The 21980-nt window shown below is 38.1% G+C and overlaps 1 protein-coding gene across 7 annotated transcripts; it reads left to right on the top strand.

Annotated features, from left to right (window-relative positions):
• The first annotated feature begins 10 nt into the window (after positions 1-10).
• Positions 11-21189, top strand: DNAJB4 (DnaJ heat shock protein family (Hsp40) member B4). 7 transcript variants are annotated; one of them, XM_031600577.2, is made up of 6 exons: positions 11-146; positions 14422-14558; positions 14900-15091; positions 15948-16233; positions 18775-19349; positions 20860-21189. In XM_031600577.2, the coding sequence occupies exons 4-6, from the start codon at positions 16023-16025 to the stop codon at positions 21091-21093; spliced, it is 1020 nt and encodes a 339-aa protein (XP_031456437.1). In that variant the 5' UTR covers positions 11-146; positions 14422-14558; positions 14900-15091; positions 15948-16022; the 3' UTR covers positions 21094-21189. The 7 variants fall into 7 exon arrangements, with proteins under 7 accessions (XP_031456437.1, XP_031456454.1, XP_031456463.1 ...); XM_031600585.2 differs by lacking the exon at positions 11-146 and adding an exon at positions 184-360; XM_031600594.2 differs by lacking the exon at positions 14900-15091.
• Positions 21190-21980: the final 791 nt, after the last annotated feature.

Raw genomic sequence — 21980 nt, 5'->3', positions numbered from 1 at the left:
ATAGGGCTAGAAGCGTCACGTGGTAACAGCTGCGCCGTGGGCGACTCTCGCGTGATTTCGTCGCGGGCTCGCGAGTAAGAGCGGCGCGCGGAGGTCCCTGGGAGCAGGGCAGGGCAGGGCCGGGAGTGGTTGAGGCGGCGTCACTGGTGAGTGCGTGAGGGAGGTGGCGGGGGGGGGGTTGGAGGGCGACGGGCGGCTCTGCGGCTTGGCAGTCCGCCAGCGTTAGGCAGCGCCTGGGGAGACGTTCAGCGCCCTGGCGCCTCGGTTCCTTCCCGACGGGTTTCCTGGCTGTCGAAGGAGCGGGCGGTGCGGGTGGCGGCGGTGCCTTCCTCAACCCCGAGCTCTGGTGCTGCTCGCCGGGTCGGTGCGCGGTCGTTCGGTGCGTTCGCGGCGGGGCAGCTGTGTAGAATAATAAAAACTTATTCTGGGGGAGAAGCCTCGGGGTCCGGTGGCGGTAGGAGGGATCCCAGCTGGGCTGCGATACCGGGCTGCGAGCCGTTCAGCGCGGTGCGTCACTCGGCGGAACGGCTGCGGGGCTGTGCCGAGTAACGGCACCGCGGGGCGGGCTTTTCTCTTCCGCCGCTCGGTTCTCTTCCTGCGGCTATTTCTGAGCGGTTCTTGTACGGCTCGCTGTTGCTGCACGGTTTTGATAAGTGAGGGGCGAGGGGACTTGTTTTTCGTGGCTGAGCAAGCATAAGCTTTAATGAGGGAAAATGGGAGTTAGCGGGGCTTTGTCTGGGCCCTGTTTGGGTCTTGTGACCGAGTTGGGAATGAACTGACACGCTGAGTATGGATGACGGTGCTGGAAAGGCTTCGCCTCTAGATAAGGTCATAGAATGTCTGTTTACCTACTGTAGCTTAGGGACTAAAGGGAAGCTAAGCAGTACAGCAGCATCTAAGGGATCACTTTGCTCTACTCTATATCCATCAAACTGCCTTCTTCACAGACTGTGTTAACTCAGTGCTTAAAAAAATAATCTGTGCTTTTAAGCTGAGGGATGGTTGGATTCTTTCAGCCTTAAGTGATGGTATTTATGTGGATAAGCTCTTTATTTGAGGAATGGTTGATTTGGGCTTGGCCTGGCTTTGGGCTGTGTGTGGGGAGGGGGAATCCATTGAGCTCTGCAACTCTGAACGAGCTGCATCAGAAACTGTGCCCTGCTGTTGTCTCTTGTTCCTTGCCTTGTAGTTCCATGCTGCCTTAAGAAGTTCCAGGTTTATCATTGGTCCCTTCAGTTGGGCTGTTTATAATTAGGATCCTTGCAGTATGATGAGAATAGGCAATAGGAAAGTCTGCGGAAACACCTTGAGGTACAGTGCTGCTGCTGAGGGCGGATTATCCTGTGTCTCCCATCCAAATAACTCCACCAAAGGAAACTGAAAGCACGTGCTAGTTTTTTTCCTCTATATAGCTCTTTGGAATTTAAAAGAGTTTTAAGACTAATGCATTTAGTTTCCACAAAGTTGAAATTTCTGTATGCTTCTAGGTAAATGGCACTGTATAATTAGAGTGAGGTGAAACTTTCTAAAGGAAAAGATCTGTTTGCGAGATTTAGCACATGCTTTCTGTTAATTTAGTTCTGTTAACTGGGGGAGGAGGAAAAGTAAAATTGCTTGGGAAAAATGTAAGCTTTGTTTTCATGCTTAACTCTTTGTTCTTTTGAAACAGTGGTTGGAGCTTGAACTATTTTTTTTTTCTATTTCCTTTGTTATTGAGAAGTTGGCTAGGTGTACCAGCCAGCTATTGAAATAAATAAGTTAATTAATACTTGTTGACTGTGTTGTGTTGAAGTTACTACAGGCTATGTCTTTCATGTCTTTGTCACTTCTTTGAAGATGTGAAATGTCTGTGTCCTTAATGGCTTTTTATTATAAAATGGGATAATGACTCTTTGTTAAGCTGTAGGACAAGCCAGTAGCATGTAACACTAATGACTACAAAGTGAGTATAATGCCTTGGGCTAATGGAAACACTTGTGTAGTATTGTGCTCTTCTAGTTCTGTTTGTGATCAGCTAAAGATAAGTGAGTGCTAATTTTGGAATTTTTTACCAATTTTTTTGGTAATGTTTGAGGTGGTGCGTGTGAAAATGGAGAGATGCTTAACGTATATGTGAGTTTTCAGTCTTTCACATACTTGAAGGCAGTATATTTCTTAGTCTTGGACCTTTCAGACAGCCAGAAGATTAAACTTAGCCAATCAGAGAGGAATACTATCTTAAGTGTTATTCTGTACAAGTATTAGACTCTTTTTTCATCATTCTTGATTTGATGACTTGATCAATAGCTAGAGTTGTTTCTGTTTCCCCTGATGACACTTAGTTCTGATCTCCTTGAAACCCATACATCTGAAGCACACTTTCCTCTGTTTTCCCTTGTTAAATATCACTTCTGTTGAGATAATTACCACTGTGGGATTAATTTTTGTCCTCATTTTTGGGAAGGCTAACCCTGAACAGTGCCAACTGCAACATTCTTTCAGTTTCCTTCCTGACTTGATATTGTAATGTACAGCTGTGATGGTTTTGTCACTTGCAGAATTACTGTGTTTTCTCAAAATCTGTCTTCTAAGAAATAAAGTAGATGGGTAAACAAATATTTGCATGGTGCTTCTAGAGCAAGAGAACTTCTGTTTTGCCATGTAAAATAAGCTTTTATTCTACAGTAACTTGTTCTACTGCTAAGAAAGGTTGTGTGGTTGAGAAATCTACCACTTTGAAATTTTAATGGATAGTAGATAACATAAGAGGTAACAGATAATGTGGAGCTTTAAAAATGTCCATCAGTATTTCTTTTGGAGGTTGGAGGAAGGTGTGTTTCCTAAGCTTCTTAATGACATCTCATGCTATTTGGGCCAAAGGTATCTCTTTTTTTTTTTAAAGTAGTCGTCAGTCTAGAACATAGTGAACAATTAATAATAGTGACAAGTCAGAAAACTTACAGTAGTATAGATAGTCAAACTTGAGTACTGGAGAGTTCTGAAACTCGAATCAAATATTTTCTGTGTGAAAGAGTCCTTATTTCTACAAAAACCTACTTGAGGAAGTTCTAAATCAGATAGTTCAGTTTTGTAGAATTATAGTATGAAATTCTCTGCATATGGTAGGGTGCTTGAGTGCATGCTTCCATTAGCTTCTGTTCTAAGTTTTTTCTTTTTAAACAATGTGTTTCAACTCTGCTGGTCCATGGTGACCAGATCTAAGGATATGGTAGTCCTGAAAGAAGGACATAGGACTCCTCTCATAAGCTAAATAATTAAATTTCTTGTATATTTGTTCCTGTTGCTCTTCAGGAACAAATTTGTTTAACTTTGCCTAAGTATGCTAAAATTATGATAGTCTCTAAGTCATTGTGCTAGTTTTACCCACTTCGCTTTCTTCAAATCATTGCTCATCTGGCGAAGTTTGCATTTGGTTTCTACTGATTTCAGTACTTTAGGAGATTCAAGTGAACTGACTCAAATCCTAACTATCAGCTGGTGTTCCTGCTCTAGCGAAAGGTATTCAGGATCTGCAGTGCTATCAGTAGAATACTCCCTATGTGACTTCTGAGAGGAGTTGCAGCATGTGCTCTGCATCCAAACAACAGTTCACGTTGTCATGAGCTTTCATGCTTACCACGTATGCAATGAATTAATAATTATGAATTTCAGAGTCACAAGTTGCACCTAAAAGAGAATGTGGTGGATAAAACTAAAGCATTGACTACAAAATCTTTTCAGTGCTCATGATTAAGTTCTCTTTTAAGAGAGATGAAGAGGAACAGTTTTTAGGATGGAAATAGAAATCTGTGCAGAATTTGCTTACCCAGCATGCTCAGGAGGATCTAACAGATAGTCAACGTGTCTTCCTATTCAGCAAATATTCCTGTAGTGCTTCATTCCAGACAAGTACAGAGGCATGGGTTTTTTTCTCAGGAATTTGATGGGATGGGAAGGAAAAAAAAAAAAAGAACAGATAGGAAATATGGAAGGGGAAGGGCAACCTGCTCTGCTGCAGCTTGGTGAAAGCAGAACCCATTTGTCTTCACTTAGTGATATCAGCTTTCTTCTTGGCTTCTGGTTGGAAGAGTGAACTTATTCCCTAAGTCCACATCTGGTCCCTGTGTATCTACCAAAAATAGTGTAAGCTTCAGAATAGCTTGAAAGTCTTCATTTTTTTTTGTCTTATATTTGGTTGTGCTGTTTTTCTTAGCAAAAATGTTTTATGACATGAAGCATTTAAATAAAAGCTGTGTAGATATTGTAGATGCTGTAGAGCATATCTTACACATTTTACTCTTTGAATCTTACTTCATGTGTCTTTGATTAAGATTATAAGTGGGATGAGGCAGATGAAAGGAAATCTAATTTAAAAAAAAAAAAAAACTTAAAAGGGAAAAATAGTTCTTTGCCTTAAGATAAGGAGTTAAGGTCTACCAGCCAACTCCAGTTCTGGGGTTGAAGATAGTTTAGCAGCAAAAGATTAATGTTGCCTTGCTACTGAAACCAAGCGGGAGGCAGCCAAATGGCATTTGGCCACCAGTGTGTTTGATGTGTAACGAATATGGAAGGATAAATCAGAGAACATGCAGTTCTTCCTTAAATGCAGCTGAAGCATGCAATGAGACAGATCATCATATAGTGATCTCTGCACAATGCAGTGCAGAGAGGCTGCTGGATAATGTTAGTCAGCATGGTAGCGTGGTCATCAGTGTCCTACTCTGTTTGCAGGCCTGCATGTTTTTCTGTGGATGTCATGGGAAGAGAAGCTTTGAGAGCCCAGAGCATTTGCTTGTTGTTAATATCTGCAAAACTTCTTCCAGGAGGGGTGAAGTGAGAAAGGCTTTGCATATAATAGATTGGTTGGTAAAGCTAGGTACGGAAATTGCATATGAACAGGGGGATTAGGAAGGGCAGAGATGGAGACTGGGGATGGACTTCTAAAGGGAAGATAAAATTAATACAGTAGTAGCTGTAGGGGACAGAAGTGTCTCATGTTTTCTTCTATCAACAGAACTCTGAAGAAAGTGCATTCAGGCACCTATAAAGGTAGTAAAAGATATAAAAGATTCAGGTGCACTATATATTCAGAAAATATGCTTTCTAGAGTAGCACGTCCTAGAAAGATAGTTCAATCCTCCATTGTTGGTTTAGTTTGATAACTTTCATTAATTTCTAGTCTGTTAGTAGACCAGATGCTGGAATTTGCATCTTTTTAAAATCCACTCCATCCAGACATTTTCTTACCTAATTGTTCATCTTACTATGTTGTATCGTCTCTTCTTCTTAGGCCAGCACGCACTTGTTCATCTGAAGAAGTAAAGCCTTATAAGAGAGAACTGAAAGTAGGACTATCAAACTTGTCCCTTCCTCCTTTTCCCAGAACTTCTAGGTTCAGCTTGGAAGGTGGGTGGAGAGCAACTAAGAAACCTGATTTGAGCAATTGGATGTTAGAAATATTTGAAGGACAATGAACAGCTATTTTGACTTCTCTTACAGCAAACTATGATAAATATAACTCAGGCTGTCTTTGTCTCCTGTAGGTGAACAGGATATTCTTAGTGTTTTAATTTAAATCAAGTCACTTTAAATATGCTGGCATATATTCTCCTTTCAAATGAAACAAAATTCTTCTTGATGTCTCTTTATCAAATTCTTGTCTTTATACAACTATTTCAGCCTCACATGTGGAACTAACTGCATGAATCAGAGCAGCTGGGTGGGATCATGACAAACACATTCTGGAAAAAGTATTTAGTGTGACCATCTCCTTTTGCTTATGTAAGAACAGCAGGATCTCATGTCTATGGCAAAAAAGAAAAAATGCTAAGATGCTTGTAGTTCCTTATTTGGTGAAGCATTGCAGCCAAACAAGATGAAGGTTGTTTACAGCAATCAAAAAACGATACAGTGTAGCAGAGACTCTTGTTTTCAAGTGGATTTATTTGTCCTGCAGTTTCTCTCTTCACTGAGACTAAAATTTTACCACCCCTCCACCCTCCTAAAGAAAAAGGAAAAAAACCCAAAACAATATCTAATTGTCTTTTTTAATATGTAATGTTTTTTTTCCTCTGACATTAAGTGTTGCAATTGCAACAAGGATGTGAAATGAAAGTTAAGTTGAACTCTGATTCAAGTGTAACACAGGAAACTTACTCCCATTCCTACTGAGGTCTGGAGAAATTAATAAATAGTACTGTTCCAGTGGGGACAAAACTCTAAGTCACCTCCATTGTGAAGACAGGCTGAGAGAGTTGAGGCTGTTTAGTCTGAAGCAGAGAAGGTTCTGGGGAGACCTGATAGCAACCTTTCAGTGCCAAAGGGTGGATATAAGAAAGAAGGGGACAGACTCTTCAGGATCTGTTGTGATATGACAAGGGGAAATTGTTTCAAACTAGAAGAGGGGAGATTTGAGTTGGATATAAGAAAAAAGGGTTTTTTGTTTGTTTGTTTGTGGTTTTTTTTGTTTTGTTTGTTTGTTTGTTTTACGATAAAGGTAGTGAGGCAGTGGCACAGGTTGCCCAGAGAGGTAGTGGATGCTTTGAGGGCTGTGGAGACATTCAAGATCAAGCTGGATGGGGCTCTGAGCAATGTGATTGTGCTGTGGGTGTCCCTATTCACTGCAGAGGAGTTGGACTAGATGATCTCTAAAAGTCCCTTCCAACTCTAACAATTCTACTATTCTGTGATTTTTATTTTTTTAAAAATTATTATTGCAGGAAAAAGTTCCCAAATAGTTGTGCAGGCACAACTTCTATTTACCTTTCCCCCTTCCCCTTCTCACATGTGACATGTAAGTATGATTTGTGTTGTCTGTTCAGTGTTCTTCTTCCAGCTGTTCGTTTAATGATAACTTTTTAGATATGCCAGAAAACAACTATCTGATGCTTTTGTAAGAGGAAAAAATGACTTGCAGACTTAGCTTCTCTCTGTTCCTTAGCGGTGGAACGTTACTGAACTAGTAGTAGACTACACTAGATGTGCCTGACAGTCTTCAGTTTAAAGCTGTAGAGCATCTTCTTCACTTAAGGAAATATTTCTATAATGTATAAGCTATTAGTTCCACTAATAAGTATTCCAAATTGACCATGGTTTTTTTGTGATAGGCTGATAACCATTCAAAAGCAAAACCCAGATCCTAGTTGTGCCAGTACCACCTTCCTGAAGACTTTTAGTGAAAGCAAACATGTAAGGACTGTATATTCACTAGGTGCCCTGAATTCTCTGCTACTTGCTGCCTTGTTGAGACAACAGTTTGTTAATGGTTATTGTTTGATGGAAGAGACCCCTTAGGACTGTTTTTCTTTGACAGACAGAACTGTTGCCATAGTTAATATGGACATGAGGAGGTTGTTACAGCTTGTATATGTACTGTAGATAAAGACTAAACTACCAGCTGTTGTATACTCCTGCCATTGAAATGGAGAATCTCTAATTGAGCCAGCCTACTCATCCTAATGTTTCCTGGGTGATAAGGTAGTTGGGATAACTATATGTAGGTTATTGAAATCTACTTTAAATGCCTTTTTCTCAGATTTTTTTGTCCATTCTAATTTCTTAAAGGAAAATCGGCTAGGGGTACTGTGGAAATTAGCACTGTTTTTCCATTGTTCTTTTCCTGTTGATCAGTACATACCACTGTGATTAGGTCAGTTCTCCTGCCCCAGGACTCATTTGGTGAAAGAACTAGCAGAGAGCCAGTCATGGTTCCCAGGGCCTCTGAGCTGGTTGGCCTCTTGTCCAGTCTCAGCCTGGCCCAAAGCAAGCGTTACTTTGGCTTGTGCCAGCTGGCTCTAATCCCTGGGGTGAATGCTAGACTACAGAAGGAGTTGTGTATGAGTTGACTGATCTGTTTCTATGGTTTTAGGGTAACTTCTGTTTCTTCTGTGCTGCAAGAATAGGATTTAATCCAATGATCACACTGTTACCTTAAGCCTTACTTTTCTTGAAAATATTAATAGTGAGATATCTTTATTTAGTCTAACTGAATGTCTCGTTGTTTTTTCTTCCCAAATGATATCAGAAACAACACCCCTTAACACTTCACTTAGGTGGAAAACAATATAAATTGATTATTTTCCAACATTTGCATAATAAACATATTCAGATAGATTTGTACTTTCATTTTTCTACTTGCATACCTCTTAAAGGTCTTGTATGTGTTTTTGTGAGTTGATTGAAAGCTTGTAGGCAATTGATGTGTTGTTTTTTAGGAACAGATAGAAAGGTGGTGGGTGAGAAGGTGGAAGCAGTGTGGTTGCTGGTTGTACTCAAATTTATTAATTTCCAGTAGGTTTTAAACAATGTGCTCTGGTATATGTACTTTTGAAGAAATATAAATAAGTATACATAGATATGAGGTTACTGCTCATACAGAACTATGCTATAGTTATTCTAGCATGCTTTCTTATAATATAGAGTACCCAAACACATTTCTTTCTACTAATACATTAGTTGGAGCAGAATTTTAGTGCCCAGCTGAACTCATATGTTTTGACAGCAATTATATATATGAAACTGAGATTGATTGCAAAGTGCCAATGCTTGCAACTCAAGCTTTTGATCTGGAAAGTCTTTATTTCTTGCATAGAAGTCACTGAATTACATTGCACTGAGACTTTCATGAATTTAATGAGTTTGTTCATACTGAGAATGCTGAACTGCATTAAACAGTCTGTTTATTCCAGTGATTTGCATTCAGAAGTGATCTTAACTAGTTGCTTTAGGTGAAGTGAGAATAAAGCAAGCACCTGATTGTTTTTCTTTTCCACTTTCCTGTTGCAGAGAATTCCTGCATGGCTTCTCTGTTGATTAACTTGGGCCGGATCTCTTCTGTGGTTGTGGTGGTTTTTGTTTTTCTCTCTGGTATCTCCATCTCCTTATGGGTTGTTTTTTGTTGTTGTTGTTGTTGTTTTTGAGTTTACACTGTCCTTTGGCAGAGAATTCTACCACTTACAGGAGTTCTTAATTTTGTTTTTGGAACTGTCTTCTGCTGGCTTCACCTAGTGGCTCTGGCTTAGGTTAGAGTAGGTCAAGAACAGCTCAGTTTATTCACCCTCCTGCACTCTCCATTGTTCTGTAGACCTCTGATTTCTTTACATCTTTTTTTTTTTTTTTTTTTTAAAGACCAAAGACCACAAGTCTTCTCAGTTGTTTCTCATGTGGGAACATCTTCATATCTCTGACTACTGGATTTTTCTGCTTTCTGTTAATTGATAAGCTTTGTAGTAGATTGTGTGGAATTTGTCAAAATGTAACATTTTTCTTGAGTGAAGTATAACTTTAGCTTCCTTTTTTTTCTCCTTAACAACAGTAAGGAGACTAAAAATATTTTTCCTTACCAACACAGAGCATTTTTCTGCGTAGATATTTATAAAGGCATGACAATGACATCATAATCCACTGAAGCCTGTAACTGTGTGTGATAAATGTGTTGTTAGTAATGTGAAGGAATCTGTGAAATGTTTTTTATCACTGGCTATTTTAGTTCTTGATCTATCAACTTGTGTTTGGAGAAGAGGCCTTGTTCACACGCTTCTGTGTGAGTGGAAGCTGAAATGATTATTGTCTGTAAGGATCTGAAAAGAATTTAGGGAATCCTTAATTTGTAGATGAAAATACTTCCTGTCTTCTGCAACCGTACTTGAGATTCTCCTTTTGTTTTTTTTTTTCCAAGTGCATTTGCCTGATGTGGTTAATCATGCCATTCTGAAGTAAGCCTAGTTGGTTGAGTTCCAGCCAAAATAATGCATCATAACTGAGTTCTAAGAACTTTGCCTGCTTTAAGATGTTGACTGTTCCTTCACAGCAGTGGGAGGTGAAACTTGGAAAATTCTTCCAAGTGTATTTTTGGTTTTCAGCTGTAGTAGAGATTGTAACTTAGGCAAGTATCAGGCATGAGAAAGCAATTCTTTGTTAATGACCTACAAGTTGGCTATGTTGTGAAGAATCGGTACGTGTATGATTAGCGGCCTGCTCGTGCTTTTGGTGTTCATTGCAACCATGTTTGGTGTAAAATCTACTTGAGTCTTAGGTCAACTCCCCTCCTGCTTTCCCATTAAACTATGGTTAATGCTGCTTGGTGCATTTCATTTTGAATTCTTTCTGAACAGAGTATTTTGAAGGCACCATCTATGGCTACAAAAATATAAAATGAGTGTGCCATTACTAAAGTATGCTATTACTATCTATGGCAGCTTTGTAATTCTATGAATAGTTTAAATTTTCTGTGCAGTGCTTTGCTTTCTCTTATAATTACTTAGATAAGGATACCAGGGTTTGATTTTACATCTACAGTGAGCTTTCTACTTAAATCACAGTAGCAACGTATTTCTGCAGTGAAAAGAAGTAAAACTATTAAATTTTGTCCAGGTTGCTCAGAGAGCTGTGGGTACTCCATCCCTGGAGGCATTCAAGGCCACTCTCGATGAGGTCTGAGTAGCCGGATCCAGTGGGTGACAGCCGGGCATTGGAGCTAGATGATTTTTGAGGTCCCAAGATGTTCTGTGATTCATTCCAAGAAATTTCTGGGCAGTTACTTGGATGTGATGTGAATGACTAAATGAAGCTGCGGCCTTTGACTAGTTAGAAAGAACTGTTTACACTCCGTCACGTTTCGTTACATGTATCTACTGTTTCTTCTGTTACAGACACTGAAGTTTATTTCTGTAGATGAGACCAACTACTGAATGCTTCTGTGGTGAAACACTATTTAATGCATTTGTGAATGTGGCTGTATGTCTTTCATTCTTGTCTAAGGTTTTATGCACAGTCCCAAAGCATAAACATAGCTCAGAGAATGGCTACGTGCTGTTAGAGGTGGTGAGGAGAAAAGTCACTGTCAGAATGCTTTTATCTTGGAAGATAATGTATGGTCTTAAAGAAAACTTACTATTATATATAGATCTGCTTTCTTCAAACCCTTTTAAACAGATGGTAATTTATTGCATTCATTCTTGTGAGTTTTCCAATGCGATACTACTTAATTGTGAAAGTTTTTTCTGGGTAGAGATTTGGCTCGTCTGCTTTGACATTTATGTGTACATGTATATTTATAGTTGTGATCTGTCTGGAATTTGCCTTTGTGGTTTTATTTGCTCTTCAACTTGTTCTGGATCTAGTCCTGTCTTGCAGTTTTGTCTGAGCTTTTAACATGTGAGGAATTTATTTTTTAATTTATTTTTAAAAGCCTTAATTGAAAGGAGATATGAGCATTTTTGTTCAACTTCAGCTATTTCAAGGAACGATACAGTTCTGCTTAGGAGCTTTTCCTTAAGCAAAACTTACACTGGTACTAATTTATGACTGATCTGGAATTTGAGTTCCCTGATGTGACTTGTAAGAATTGGAGGAGATGTTTTCTGGGAACTGCTCTTTCTGAATACTTGGTTATCAGCTAACAAGCCTTGAGAACTACTGCTTTTAGCAATCAGACCTTTTAGATCTACTAGAATTTAGGAAAACTGGAAAAATATCTACAGACTTTATTTGAAAATTAAACCTAACATTTGTGGTGATATACTGTAAAGAAGAGATCTGATTTTTATTATGTATATCTTGTGGATAAAATTCTTGCTCTGCTTGACGTTTTAGTACTTCAGTGTGATATACACAGCATCAGAAGCTGACTTCATTCAATGTTAATGGCAGCATGTGGTCAAGCATTGTTAATACCTAATCTGTATACATAATACTTCAGAGTAAAAGCTAATAGGACTATTTGGGTAGAGGATGTCTGAAGAACCTACGTATATATGAATGCTTAGAAAACTTCTGCTACGGAAGTATGCCTTTTCATGCTGAGCATTGTTTCAGAACTTACTTTCATTCTTGTCTGCCAAGTGATGTGCTGCCTGAAAGTATGTGGATGTAAAGTGGACAGACTACAACTTTCTAACAATTGGGATTCATCACACAAGCTGTTTCAGGTGCTTCTTCAGTATTTCAATTTTCACATGCTGCACAGGCATTTGAAACATTTCATTATTTTTAGTCCACCGTGGAATGAGGCACTTGGAAGAAAGAGGAGATTCTACCAGGATCTAAACTTGGCAATTAACGTTGATATTTCTTGTAGTATTGTGATCATTGAGCATAGTTTGGCAGAAAATGGTTTTCCAGAATTGACTAAGCGCTGTTTCATAAATGCTACTTGCTGTATTCAGTCACTGTCATATCTATTGTATCTGGCTGTGTAAAGAATCAACCATCAGCTTTTTGTTTTGGTGGTTAGCATTCAGAAATGTTGATATGGTAGAATGAGGAAGAATGGTAGCTAATTGGCAGATGGTATTGTGCGTATGAGGTGGTATCATAGACAAGTGTGTTATTGGAGATGTATGTTTCAGAATTTGCTTGGTGCTTGTTCATGAGCATTCTGAATCAAAGCATTAGGTGGTAGTTTTTCTGTTTTTCTTTTTTTTTTTTTTTTTAATAGCTGCCTAGCTTAGTGACTTGCTTATGGGAGGCATCATTGAGTTGCAGGATGAAGTACTGCTAACTTCTCGCATACAGGGAGCTGAGGCCAGTCTTGGCTACATAAGTTCTACTAGGTTGTGTGCTGGTACTGCTCCCTAAGCAAAATTCAGTTAAAAGTCTGAATATGGTGAGCTGGCATTCCGGTGTGCTGCACATAGTGGGCACGGGCAGGTATGTAAGCAGGGTAGGTACCTCCTGGTATTCCAACCCAAACACCAACCTCAGAACACTTTTGTGTTACCCTAATGCAAGGACTCTGGGAAGCACTTGCTGACAGAATGCTTAGTGATGGTCCTAAATACTACTGCAGAAGAGAGTTTTTGAAGTAGAAAGGCCGATACTTGTAAAGAACTAAATGATCCCATAAATGAATTCATCTGTCCCACCCTAAGTGATCACAGGATATTCCTTCAGGCATTAAAAAAAAACTTATATTTGTTTTTCATGCTATAATCTATAGGAGGCTTTTCAATAGCTGTTTTCTTTTCTGTTCACCTGTGTTTATTTGAAGGAGATGTGGTGCCAGAAGTTCATGTTATGGACACTACCCAGAGGATTTTCTTCTTAACAACACTGAAGGGGGAACATAAGTAAAACAACAAAAGGTCTCTAATTATATAAAAAAGATAAAAAGCATGGAGAGAAAGAAGGAACATAATTTATAGAACCTTGTGTTTCAGTTGTCCCTTAAAGTAGGCAGGAAGTAGAAGTAGCAATAGTCATTGCTGTGTATTTCACTCAGTCTTCACTGTTACATTATTATTAATTTTAGAGAATAACTTACCTAATTAGAGTATGACTTGGCACTAGGGCTGGAAGAGCGTGTTTAACTCTGTAGGCCCTCTACAGAAAGGATGCCTGAACAGTTACTCACTGTGATTGTCAGCAAAATTTCTCATTGTGACTTCTTAAGTTCTGATGCCTGGGTGGAAGAAGCTTTTGATTTAAGGAGAAATCCTGACTATTGTATCTTTTAATGAAACCTGCGAAATTAATTACTGTGTCTTACAAAATGGCGGGGGGCAGTGTAAGCCATGCTTATGGTGACTCCTTAGGTATTCTTGTGATAATTAAATGATGTAACTATTTAATATAATGTTCTCAACAGGGAGAAAGGTTTTATACTTTGCTTTTAAATCTAGTGTATGCATACTCTACCACTTGCATTTTGACCAGAGGTTTTGCAAAACTTAATGAAAGACAAACCTGCAGCTAGTCTGAGGTACTGCTGTTCTGTACATTCTATGATGTATCACCATGGTCACACAAATGGTGTGTGGTCCTATTCAGTGCACTATATCACAGTGCAAGTGATATAAGGTGTGACCCCGCTGTTCTGGCTTTGACACTGCAATGGCAGCACAGCTGAGCATGGTGACTCCTTGTACTGTTAGTTTTGCAAGAGGACTTTAGGCTGTGCTGAATTTTGTTTTTGTCAATAGTGATGAAGTTTGCTTGCTATTGTTATTCAGAGTAACTGTGACTGCTGAGTTTGGATGATGATTTGTCATATTCACAGCTATTTCCTGAGCATAATAAAGTTAAAGCTGCCCGCTAAAACATACATAAGTTGCTTCTTAGGGAGCAGTAGTGTGTTTCGAATGAAATCAGTGTTGTTTTAATTCATCCTGTTATACCCCTCTTGCCTTAGGGATTAGATAGCAGAAAAAATCCTCAACTTAGGACATGGATCTACAAGATGTTATCTGGAAGAGTAAATTAACAAAGCGAGTGTTTTTTAAAGAAAGATAGGGAGAAAAGGGTAATTAGTACAAGACTAGCTTTATTCCACGTAGAACTCAACAACAACTTATTCCTTCAGCTGTGAAGAGAATTGATTCTGTAACCTTGTGGCTCCCAGTGTTTCAGAAACTTAAATCAGTCCTGAGAGATTCAGTGATAAACAAATCAGATTTTTCTTCTAATGCCCTTTCACCTCTGTTGGTTTTGGAATATTAATTACAGGTATGCAAAATCCATGGCTGTGATGAAATGTCATCTTTCATCCCTATTACTATTCCAAGGAGATTAGAAAAAAGCCTAAGCAAATCCCAGATGCATTGAGGGAATCTGGTCAAATCTAGCGCAGTGAGAAAGAACAGGTAAGATGTGGGGAATAGGGTGATGACATAGAGGGGTGAGATATCTCTTTTTATAGTACTCTCTGTTTTAGAAGAAATTTTCAATCTTCTCTATTTCGTCTCCTTTGAAGTTGGAGCAGAATCTGGAGAACAACTTCAGAAACTGTTTTCTTTAAAGGAACAAAATCAGTTAATCTAAAGATTAGCATTTTCTTCTTGAGTTTGAGGGTCCTTTATCTGATTTATACCCTCTTAAACTTTGCAATGCTACAGGGAAGATAGTTTGAGCCTGAGAGGTGCTTTCTCATGAGTAAGTTCCAGATATGACTAAAATTAGCATATTTTAATCCTTTTTTTTCAAGGAAGGAGCATTTTTCAAGCTGCGCTAATCAGTTTTGAAGTTTATTACAATCCTGATAAACAAGGATAATTTCATAACAACTGAAAGAAATCAAACAGTCTGAAACTTGATACCATTTCCTCTGCTGAGTATTAGAAAACCTTAAATATTAAAATTTGAACTCCATGTTGTAAAAGAAATGTGCAGGAATCAGGTACTTTTCTGTTAGCTTTCATATGACAACACTAATACTGTCTGGATATGTTGCAATATTTGCATTGGCTTGATACTGCCACTACAGAATGAGAGGTAAAGGGGGAAAAGAAGAAAAAAATACCCTACACATTTAATCTGCTTCTAGTGGTTTGTTTTTTTAAGGCTTCTTTCATGTTTGATTTACTGCTTAATGGTACAGCTGCAGTCAACTGCAGTTGAGAGGGAGTTAATTTTATTTTTAAAGAAATGCAGTTAGTCTTTCTGAAGCTTTGTTGTTAGCTTTGGTGTCAAATACTTTGCAGTTTTTGCTGGACAGTGTACAAACCCATGTTGATTATATGTTCAGAAAGCAATTGTATGTACAGTTGTGTCTACAGAAGCTGTGAAGTAAAATGCTATAATTATTTCATATGAGCTACTGAATTGCTGTTGAAGTGGTTATGTCTTTTAGACATGGTTGGGTTCATCCGTGCTGGTGAAAGGCGCTGCATTGCACTGTTAAATGCTTGAACTTTCTAGTTGCTAGAGGAGGGAGGAAATAGTTCAACAGTTTGTGTGTGTGTGTGCTTGAGAGCAAATGAACTGTGCAGACTGTTCAGCAGGGGAAGTGACGCCCTGTAGTATTTGTCATTCTAGAAAGAGCCGGAGACACGTAGTTTAGATGGGAGGACTCTGAAGAGGGCTGTGTCCTGTCCTGTGTGTATAATTATTTATAAATGAGCAATAGCGGAAGGAATGAAATGCAGATAAGCTGTCTAACGTTTCTCTAGCGTATCAGAGTTTGTTGATTTTTTTTAAAATTCTTGTTCTGTTTACTTAATTTCCAAATTTGATCTTTATTTTTCCTTCTCTAGCTTCTCTGTGTTGCTGAGACATTGGATACTGGTTTCTTTATAACAAGGAAAGTCTAAATTCCTGTAACACTGAGGATGGGGAAGGATTATTATTCTATTCTGGGAATTGAAAAAGGGGCTTCTGAAGAGGATATCAAAAAGGCTTACAGAAAACAAGCGCTTAAATGGCATCCGGATAAGAACAAGTCTGCTCATGCAGAGGAAAAATTCAAGGAGATTGCAGAAGCTTATGAAGTGCTGAGTGATCCCAAAAAGAGAGACATTTATGATCAGTTTGGGGAAGAAGGTATGTATATCTCTGTTACAGTTTGTGAGGGGCCACTTTCGTTATGGTGGAAGAAACAAAATAAGCACGGATGATGCATAGAAGCATGTATTGGTTTTAGGCAATATGTCTGTACCACTTTGATTTTTGTCTCATTTCTATTAGACTTATAATGTAAAATGTATTGCACAGGTTTAATGATGGTCTAGTTTTAATTTCTTCTGTTAATGTTTGTATGTTTTAAAGTCCCAAATACTTACTTCACAGGCAGAAAGTCATTGGACTGGAAAAGTCTGTATGACCCATAAATAGCTTTCTGGGATCTCGTCTTACTGCTGCCTTCCCTTACTCTAGCACTTTTTGAGATGCAGTCAGAGATGAATTCTGTTTTAAGATTTTGTTAAAGGGCACTCTGCTTGATCTCAGCATGGCAGTCCTGAGCAGAAGCCCAGGTGTCCAGTCTGTAGTTGTCCTTGGCTTCTTGCCTAGGGAGGAAAGAATTTGGCTGATGTCATGAAATACCAGAACATTTTTTTAGCTTTAATTGTAAACAGTGATAACATGCCAAGAGAATGAGGCCTCAGAAATGTCATATTTATCCTAAAATGGTTATCTGGAGAGGATTTTTTTTTAAATTTATTTTTGACCAACATGACTTGCCTCAGTCTTATGATTGAACAACAGAGGAGGACGTTAACAACCCTTCCCTTAAAGTTATACTATCAGAAATTCCAGATGAAGTCATGATTTCTGTTTTAATAAGTATGTCCACTCATTCATTGCCATTCATTCAAAACCTTCCATCTCTCTTTTTTCGAGAGAGCAAGAAAGGACACCTAGCATTATTTTGTGCAGGAAGTTGCAAGTTCTTATATGAAATTTGACTCTCTGTCATCTGTGGGGCTTAATGAATTTGTTAAAAACTTGTTATAAATTCAAGGCCTTTAGCTTCTGCACATGGTGCAGTGTTTTTTGTTTTGTTTTACTGCGGGTGTCCAGAATCTTCAGTGCTTTTTTTGGAAACATTCTAGGAAAAAGTTTTAGATACCAGAGGCCTTCGTTGCCTCTTGGTCTTCTGTCTCCTTGCATTTCTTCCCATTTTCCACACCTCTTTTCTGTATATGATTATAAAACTACTTACCTTGCAATTATTTGAGATTTTTTTATTTCTGTACAGTAGCTCATCTCAAATGGCTTTCCCAAAGATGCATTTTTTTGTTATTTTTCCCAGAAGTAAAGCATGTAGCCTTTTGTGTTCTAGCATATATACTTGAGTCTAAAGATTCAAAACATACGTTTGTTTATTTTGGGTGAAACGTTAAAGGTAGCAGTGGTGACTCTTGAAATACCTTTTGATGACTCAGTTGTTCTCTAAGCTTTTCCATTGCTTCAGAGTGTAATTAGTAGTTCTGAGGAAAAGGTGAGGAGGTGGGATATAGGAAGCAGGAAACATCATTGTTTTTTACAGTGAAGAACCTTGATGTGCCTTCAATAAAAACTTCTGACCAGCTATTCCAGGACGTGTCATTTTGTTACCACAGATTATCATAGATTCATAGATCTACTGATCAGATTGTTTACCATTAACAGTTCTGCGCTACATGGATAGCACTGCACTTTGTAAAGTACTTTTTAATGGCATGGTATGGAGATGGAGGAAGTTGTCCTTATTCTGATGTCTTTCTTAGTTACTGCTGGTAACTGGTATTAGGCTTATGCATAGAAGTTCTAAGCAAAATAGAACAAAAAAAAAAAAAAAAAAAAAAAAAAAAACCACCAAACCTGTTTCAAACGGTTTTTCAAACAAAAAAAAGAATTGGACATTGTGAGTTTTGAACTAAGTGTCCTACAAAAACTTTTCAATTTTTTTTCTTAGAGGTCTGAGATGGTATTCTGAAACTGTCAGTGCATCAAAGCAAAAAACTAGTAGGAGTTGAGAAAGCATTTAGAACTTACTGCAAACCCAGTCAGGAAGTGCAAAGGACCAGCCAGTGAGAATCGTAAGGGAAGTCTTACCAGGAAGACATTAAATGTAGATATTTTCCTAGGGAAGATAGAGGTAGAGAAGAGTTATTTGAGAACAATGTGGGTTGTGGGGTTTTTTTGTTTGTTTTGTACAGAGACAATGACAGTTTATAGAAGATTTTCATACACAAATAAGTCTTAAGAACTTCTGAGGGTTTTTTTTTGTGGCTGGATAGAATTATACTCCCAAGTTTCTTCCCTTTTCTATCATAAATTTGAGATTTTGCTCTGAATGTTAAAGCAGTATGGCTGCTTGGATGTTGTCCTGTTCCTTTATTCTCAAAATTCATTGCAGGAAAACAGAAGTAAAGCTTATCAACAATAGATTGGAGTTGAACAATGGAGAATGAGAGAAATATTATTTGAATTAATAGTTGATACTTAGTATGGTATTTCCTCATTGAGGAGGAGTCCTTCCACTCTACCCCAAAGACCTTTTCACTTTGCCAATTCTGGTATCTATTCTTCCACTCTTTGATAAGTGGAATATTAGAATAAGCTTTCTTGTATAAAATTTTGCATATTTGTCTTTTTTAGGTCTGAAAGGAGGAGCTGGAGGACCTGATGGACAGGGTGGTACCTTCCGGTATTCCTTCCATGGTGACCCACATGCTACGTTTGCAGCTTTCTTTGGTGGCACAAATCCTTTTGAGATCTTCTTTGGAAGGAGGATGCCTGGTGGTAGAGACACTGAAGACATGGAGGTGGATGGTGATCCGTTTGGATCGTTCACTAGTTTCAGTATGAATGGCTTTCCAAGAGAAAGGAATACAGTAGGTAGCCAGTTACGTCGTAAACAAGATCCCCCTGTAATTCATGAGCTTAAGGTGTCATTGGAAGAGATATATCATGGCTGCACAAAAAGGATGAGGATTTCGCGTAAAAGGCTGAACCCAGATGGTAGAAGTGTCCGAACAGAAGACAAAATTCTCACTATTGAAATAAAAAGAGGATGGAAAGAAGGCACCAAAATCACTTTTCCAAAAGAAGGTGATGAAACACCCAACACAATTCCAGCTGACATTGTTTTTATCATAAAAGATAAACCTCATTCTCATTTCAAGAGAGATGGATCAAATATTGTCTATCCTGTTAAGATCAGTTTAAGGGAGGTAAGTTTCTCTTTTAGTAGAACTCATTGTTCAACCTTATTATAATGTGGTACAATAGCTGTACAGCAAAAACTAAATGACAGTGGTGAAGTGTTTTCTTCTGTTCTAAAGAAAGCATTTCTCATAAAAATGTGACTACAGAATGTAGTTATTTATAGTGGAAGCACTAGCTGTTTTGATATAAATGGAGTACTATTTCAAGCTGTTTACCATGGAGGAGGTGGAAGAGAATGAGGATGGAAGAGTGAAAGTAAAAGTTGATATGGCTTAAATCTTTGTACTTTACCTTTCTACATAAAAATGTTAGGCTAAATCAATAAATACATTCAATATAGTATGCTCATTTATTGTGTGATGTGATTGCTTCCACGGGACAAAGTAGAAATTTCTTAACTATTTTCAGTGCCAGCAAATTCTAAGCCTGCCTTTTTATGTCATACGTTATTTCAGTGTGATTTCGAAGTAGGTAGAGATTGATTTCATGAGGATAAATTATTGAGAACAGGTGTTATAGGAGCTATATATAACAACAAAAATGCTATAGCTTTTTTTTAATTCTGTTCCAAGAACAAAACACACTGGCTTTCAAAAGAGTTTTTCAGAATCTGAAGCTGTGCGGTGGACATAATTTAAAAATTAACATAGCTGAGTGTGTTTTGTGTTTTCTTTCAATTAGTATTAGGTGAAGGAATGAGTTTTTACATACATTTTGAGCTCTTTGTGCATATTATGAGCTCCCTTCTGAGAGGATTCCTATCTAAAAATACATTTAAAGTAAAATGAAACTCTTAAAACAGGGTAAAGGAGGGAGAGAACTAATTAATGATGTGGTAATTCAGTTTCTTCATGGATAAATTCCATGTGGATTTATTGCACTGTTATGTATTACTGAACATCTATCAGTATAGACCAAGTATACAGGACCAGGTGAAGCTGGAAGAGTCTTTGAGAAATCTTAGTAATGAGAACAAACCACTGAGTAAAGCAGGAGGAAACCCGATCTTCCTGATGATGTTTTAATTTTGATACTCTAAAATAGTGTTTGTTTTTCTTTGACCATCACAAATGCTCTCCTAAGACAACTATTAAATTTGATTGTCTCTACTTAAAGACATTTAAATGTTGTATTATTTGATGTAACATATGCTAATGGAAGTATTAGAGTAAATCCCTGTGCAGTGTGAACAAAAAATTTAACAGGATTCTAAATTACCAATAGAAATTGTAAAGTATCTAGAGATTTGCTATTGGAGAGTGTGTTTGCCCTGGGGTCAATTACCATACTACTTGATAAAGTTATGGAAGGATATATAAACTCACTCTTCAGTACGTATTGCAGAAGATTAGTATATCTTGTCAAAATTCAAATAGACTTACTAATACTAAATCTCTGCACTTCACAATGGAAGTATTCTGTTTACAATGCTAGTCTTTTCTAAATAAAATTCAATTGTAGGTACAAACAATGTTCTGACCAATCTATTTTTCTTATGATACAATCTTTCTCTAGGCATTGTGTGGCAGCTCTATCAATGTGCCAACAATAGAAGGAAGAACCATACCCATGACAGTAAATGAAGTTGTAAAGCCTGGGATGAGAAGAAGAATTATAGGATACGGTTTGCCATTTCCCAAAAATCCTGACCAACGTGGAGACTTAATTATAGAGTTTGAAGTAATTTTCCCAGATAACATTTCTCCAGCATCAAAAGAAGTACTTAGGCGAAATCTTCCAGTTTCATAAAATGAGGACTATGTCAACTGTTTAAGCAGGACACTGGAAATGCAGAAGACTGGCAAGTCTGTGCTTTAAAAGTGCAATGTGTAACAACTAGTGGAATATTTGTTTTTTTTTTTTGTTTGTTTGTGGGTTGGGTGGGGGGAAATATTGTAATGCTGCATGAGAAGAAAAGAGTTAAATACGAGTCATACAGATGACTTCTGCAGTATAATTTACAGGGAAAACCACTCATATTTTATATTAGATCTTCCTAATCAGAAAACCTTATTCAGTATTTTGCTTAATATAAAGCGTAGTCAGTTTTTACAAAGCCAATGCATATTTCTGATAAAGTACTCAAGCCACCAAGTACTTTATTTCTTATATCCCTGCTCTATCTATCATAAACAGTTTAAACAGAAATTGGATGTGGTAGTAGAAATATACACATGCGAATACTTTAAATTACAAAACAGTAAGGATACTATTTGGCATGTTGCTTTCCACTGCACAAAGCATAGACTGGGAGAATTAGCTTGGACTCCTAAATTGCCCCCCATTGAAATGAAAGTATTTATTTCATCAGAATGTAAGGGATCTGCATTACAAGTCTAGGAAAGGGCATGTATCTTGAAGAGAAAGTAGCCGTTTGAGTGGTTCCTCGTGCTTCGGGCAGAACAGCGAGAAAGGATTGTACAAGTACATATACAGCAAGTGAGGGCCTGCTGTCACATGGGACAGGGAAATTGGGTGACAAATAATGTAGAGAAGGCTGAGGTACTCAGTGCCTTCTTTGCCTCAATCTTTACCAGTAAAACAGTCTTGACCAGGAGTCAGCCCCCTGAAACCAGAAGGGAATCCTGAAACAAGGAAGAGGTAACCTCAGTGGTGGTGAACCACCATAGAGGTGA

The sequence above is a fragment of the Phasianus colchicus genome, chromosome 9, assembly GCF_987193195.1.
Source record: "Phasianus colchicus chromosome 9, bPhaCol1.hap1.1, whole genome shotgun sequence".
NCBI classification, from domain to species: Eukaryota; Metazoa; Chordata; class Aves; order Galliformes; family Phasianidae; genus Phasianus; species Phasianus colchicus.
Note: the sequence above shows the minus strand (reverse complement) of the source record. Positions and strands in the feature narration are given on the sequence as shown.

Bases quoted from the DNA above. Each gene is read 5' to 3' on its own strand.
- DNAJB4 (XM_031600594.2), top strand. From the start codon at position 16,023: ATGGGGAAGGATTATTATTCTATTCTGGGAATTGAAAAAGGGGCTTCT. The intron at 16,234-18,774 runs GTATGTATATCT...TGTCTTTTTTAG, and splicing joins TGATCAGTTTGGGGAAGAAG to GTCTGAAAGGAGGAGCTGGA. The intron at 19,350-20,859 runs GTAAGTTTCTCT...ATCTTTCTCTAG, and splicing joins TTAAGATCAGTTTAAGGGAG to GCATTGTGTGGCAGCTCTAT.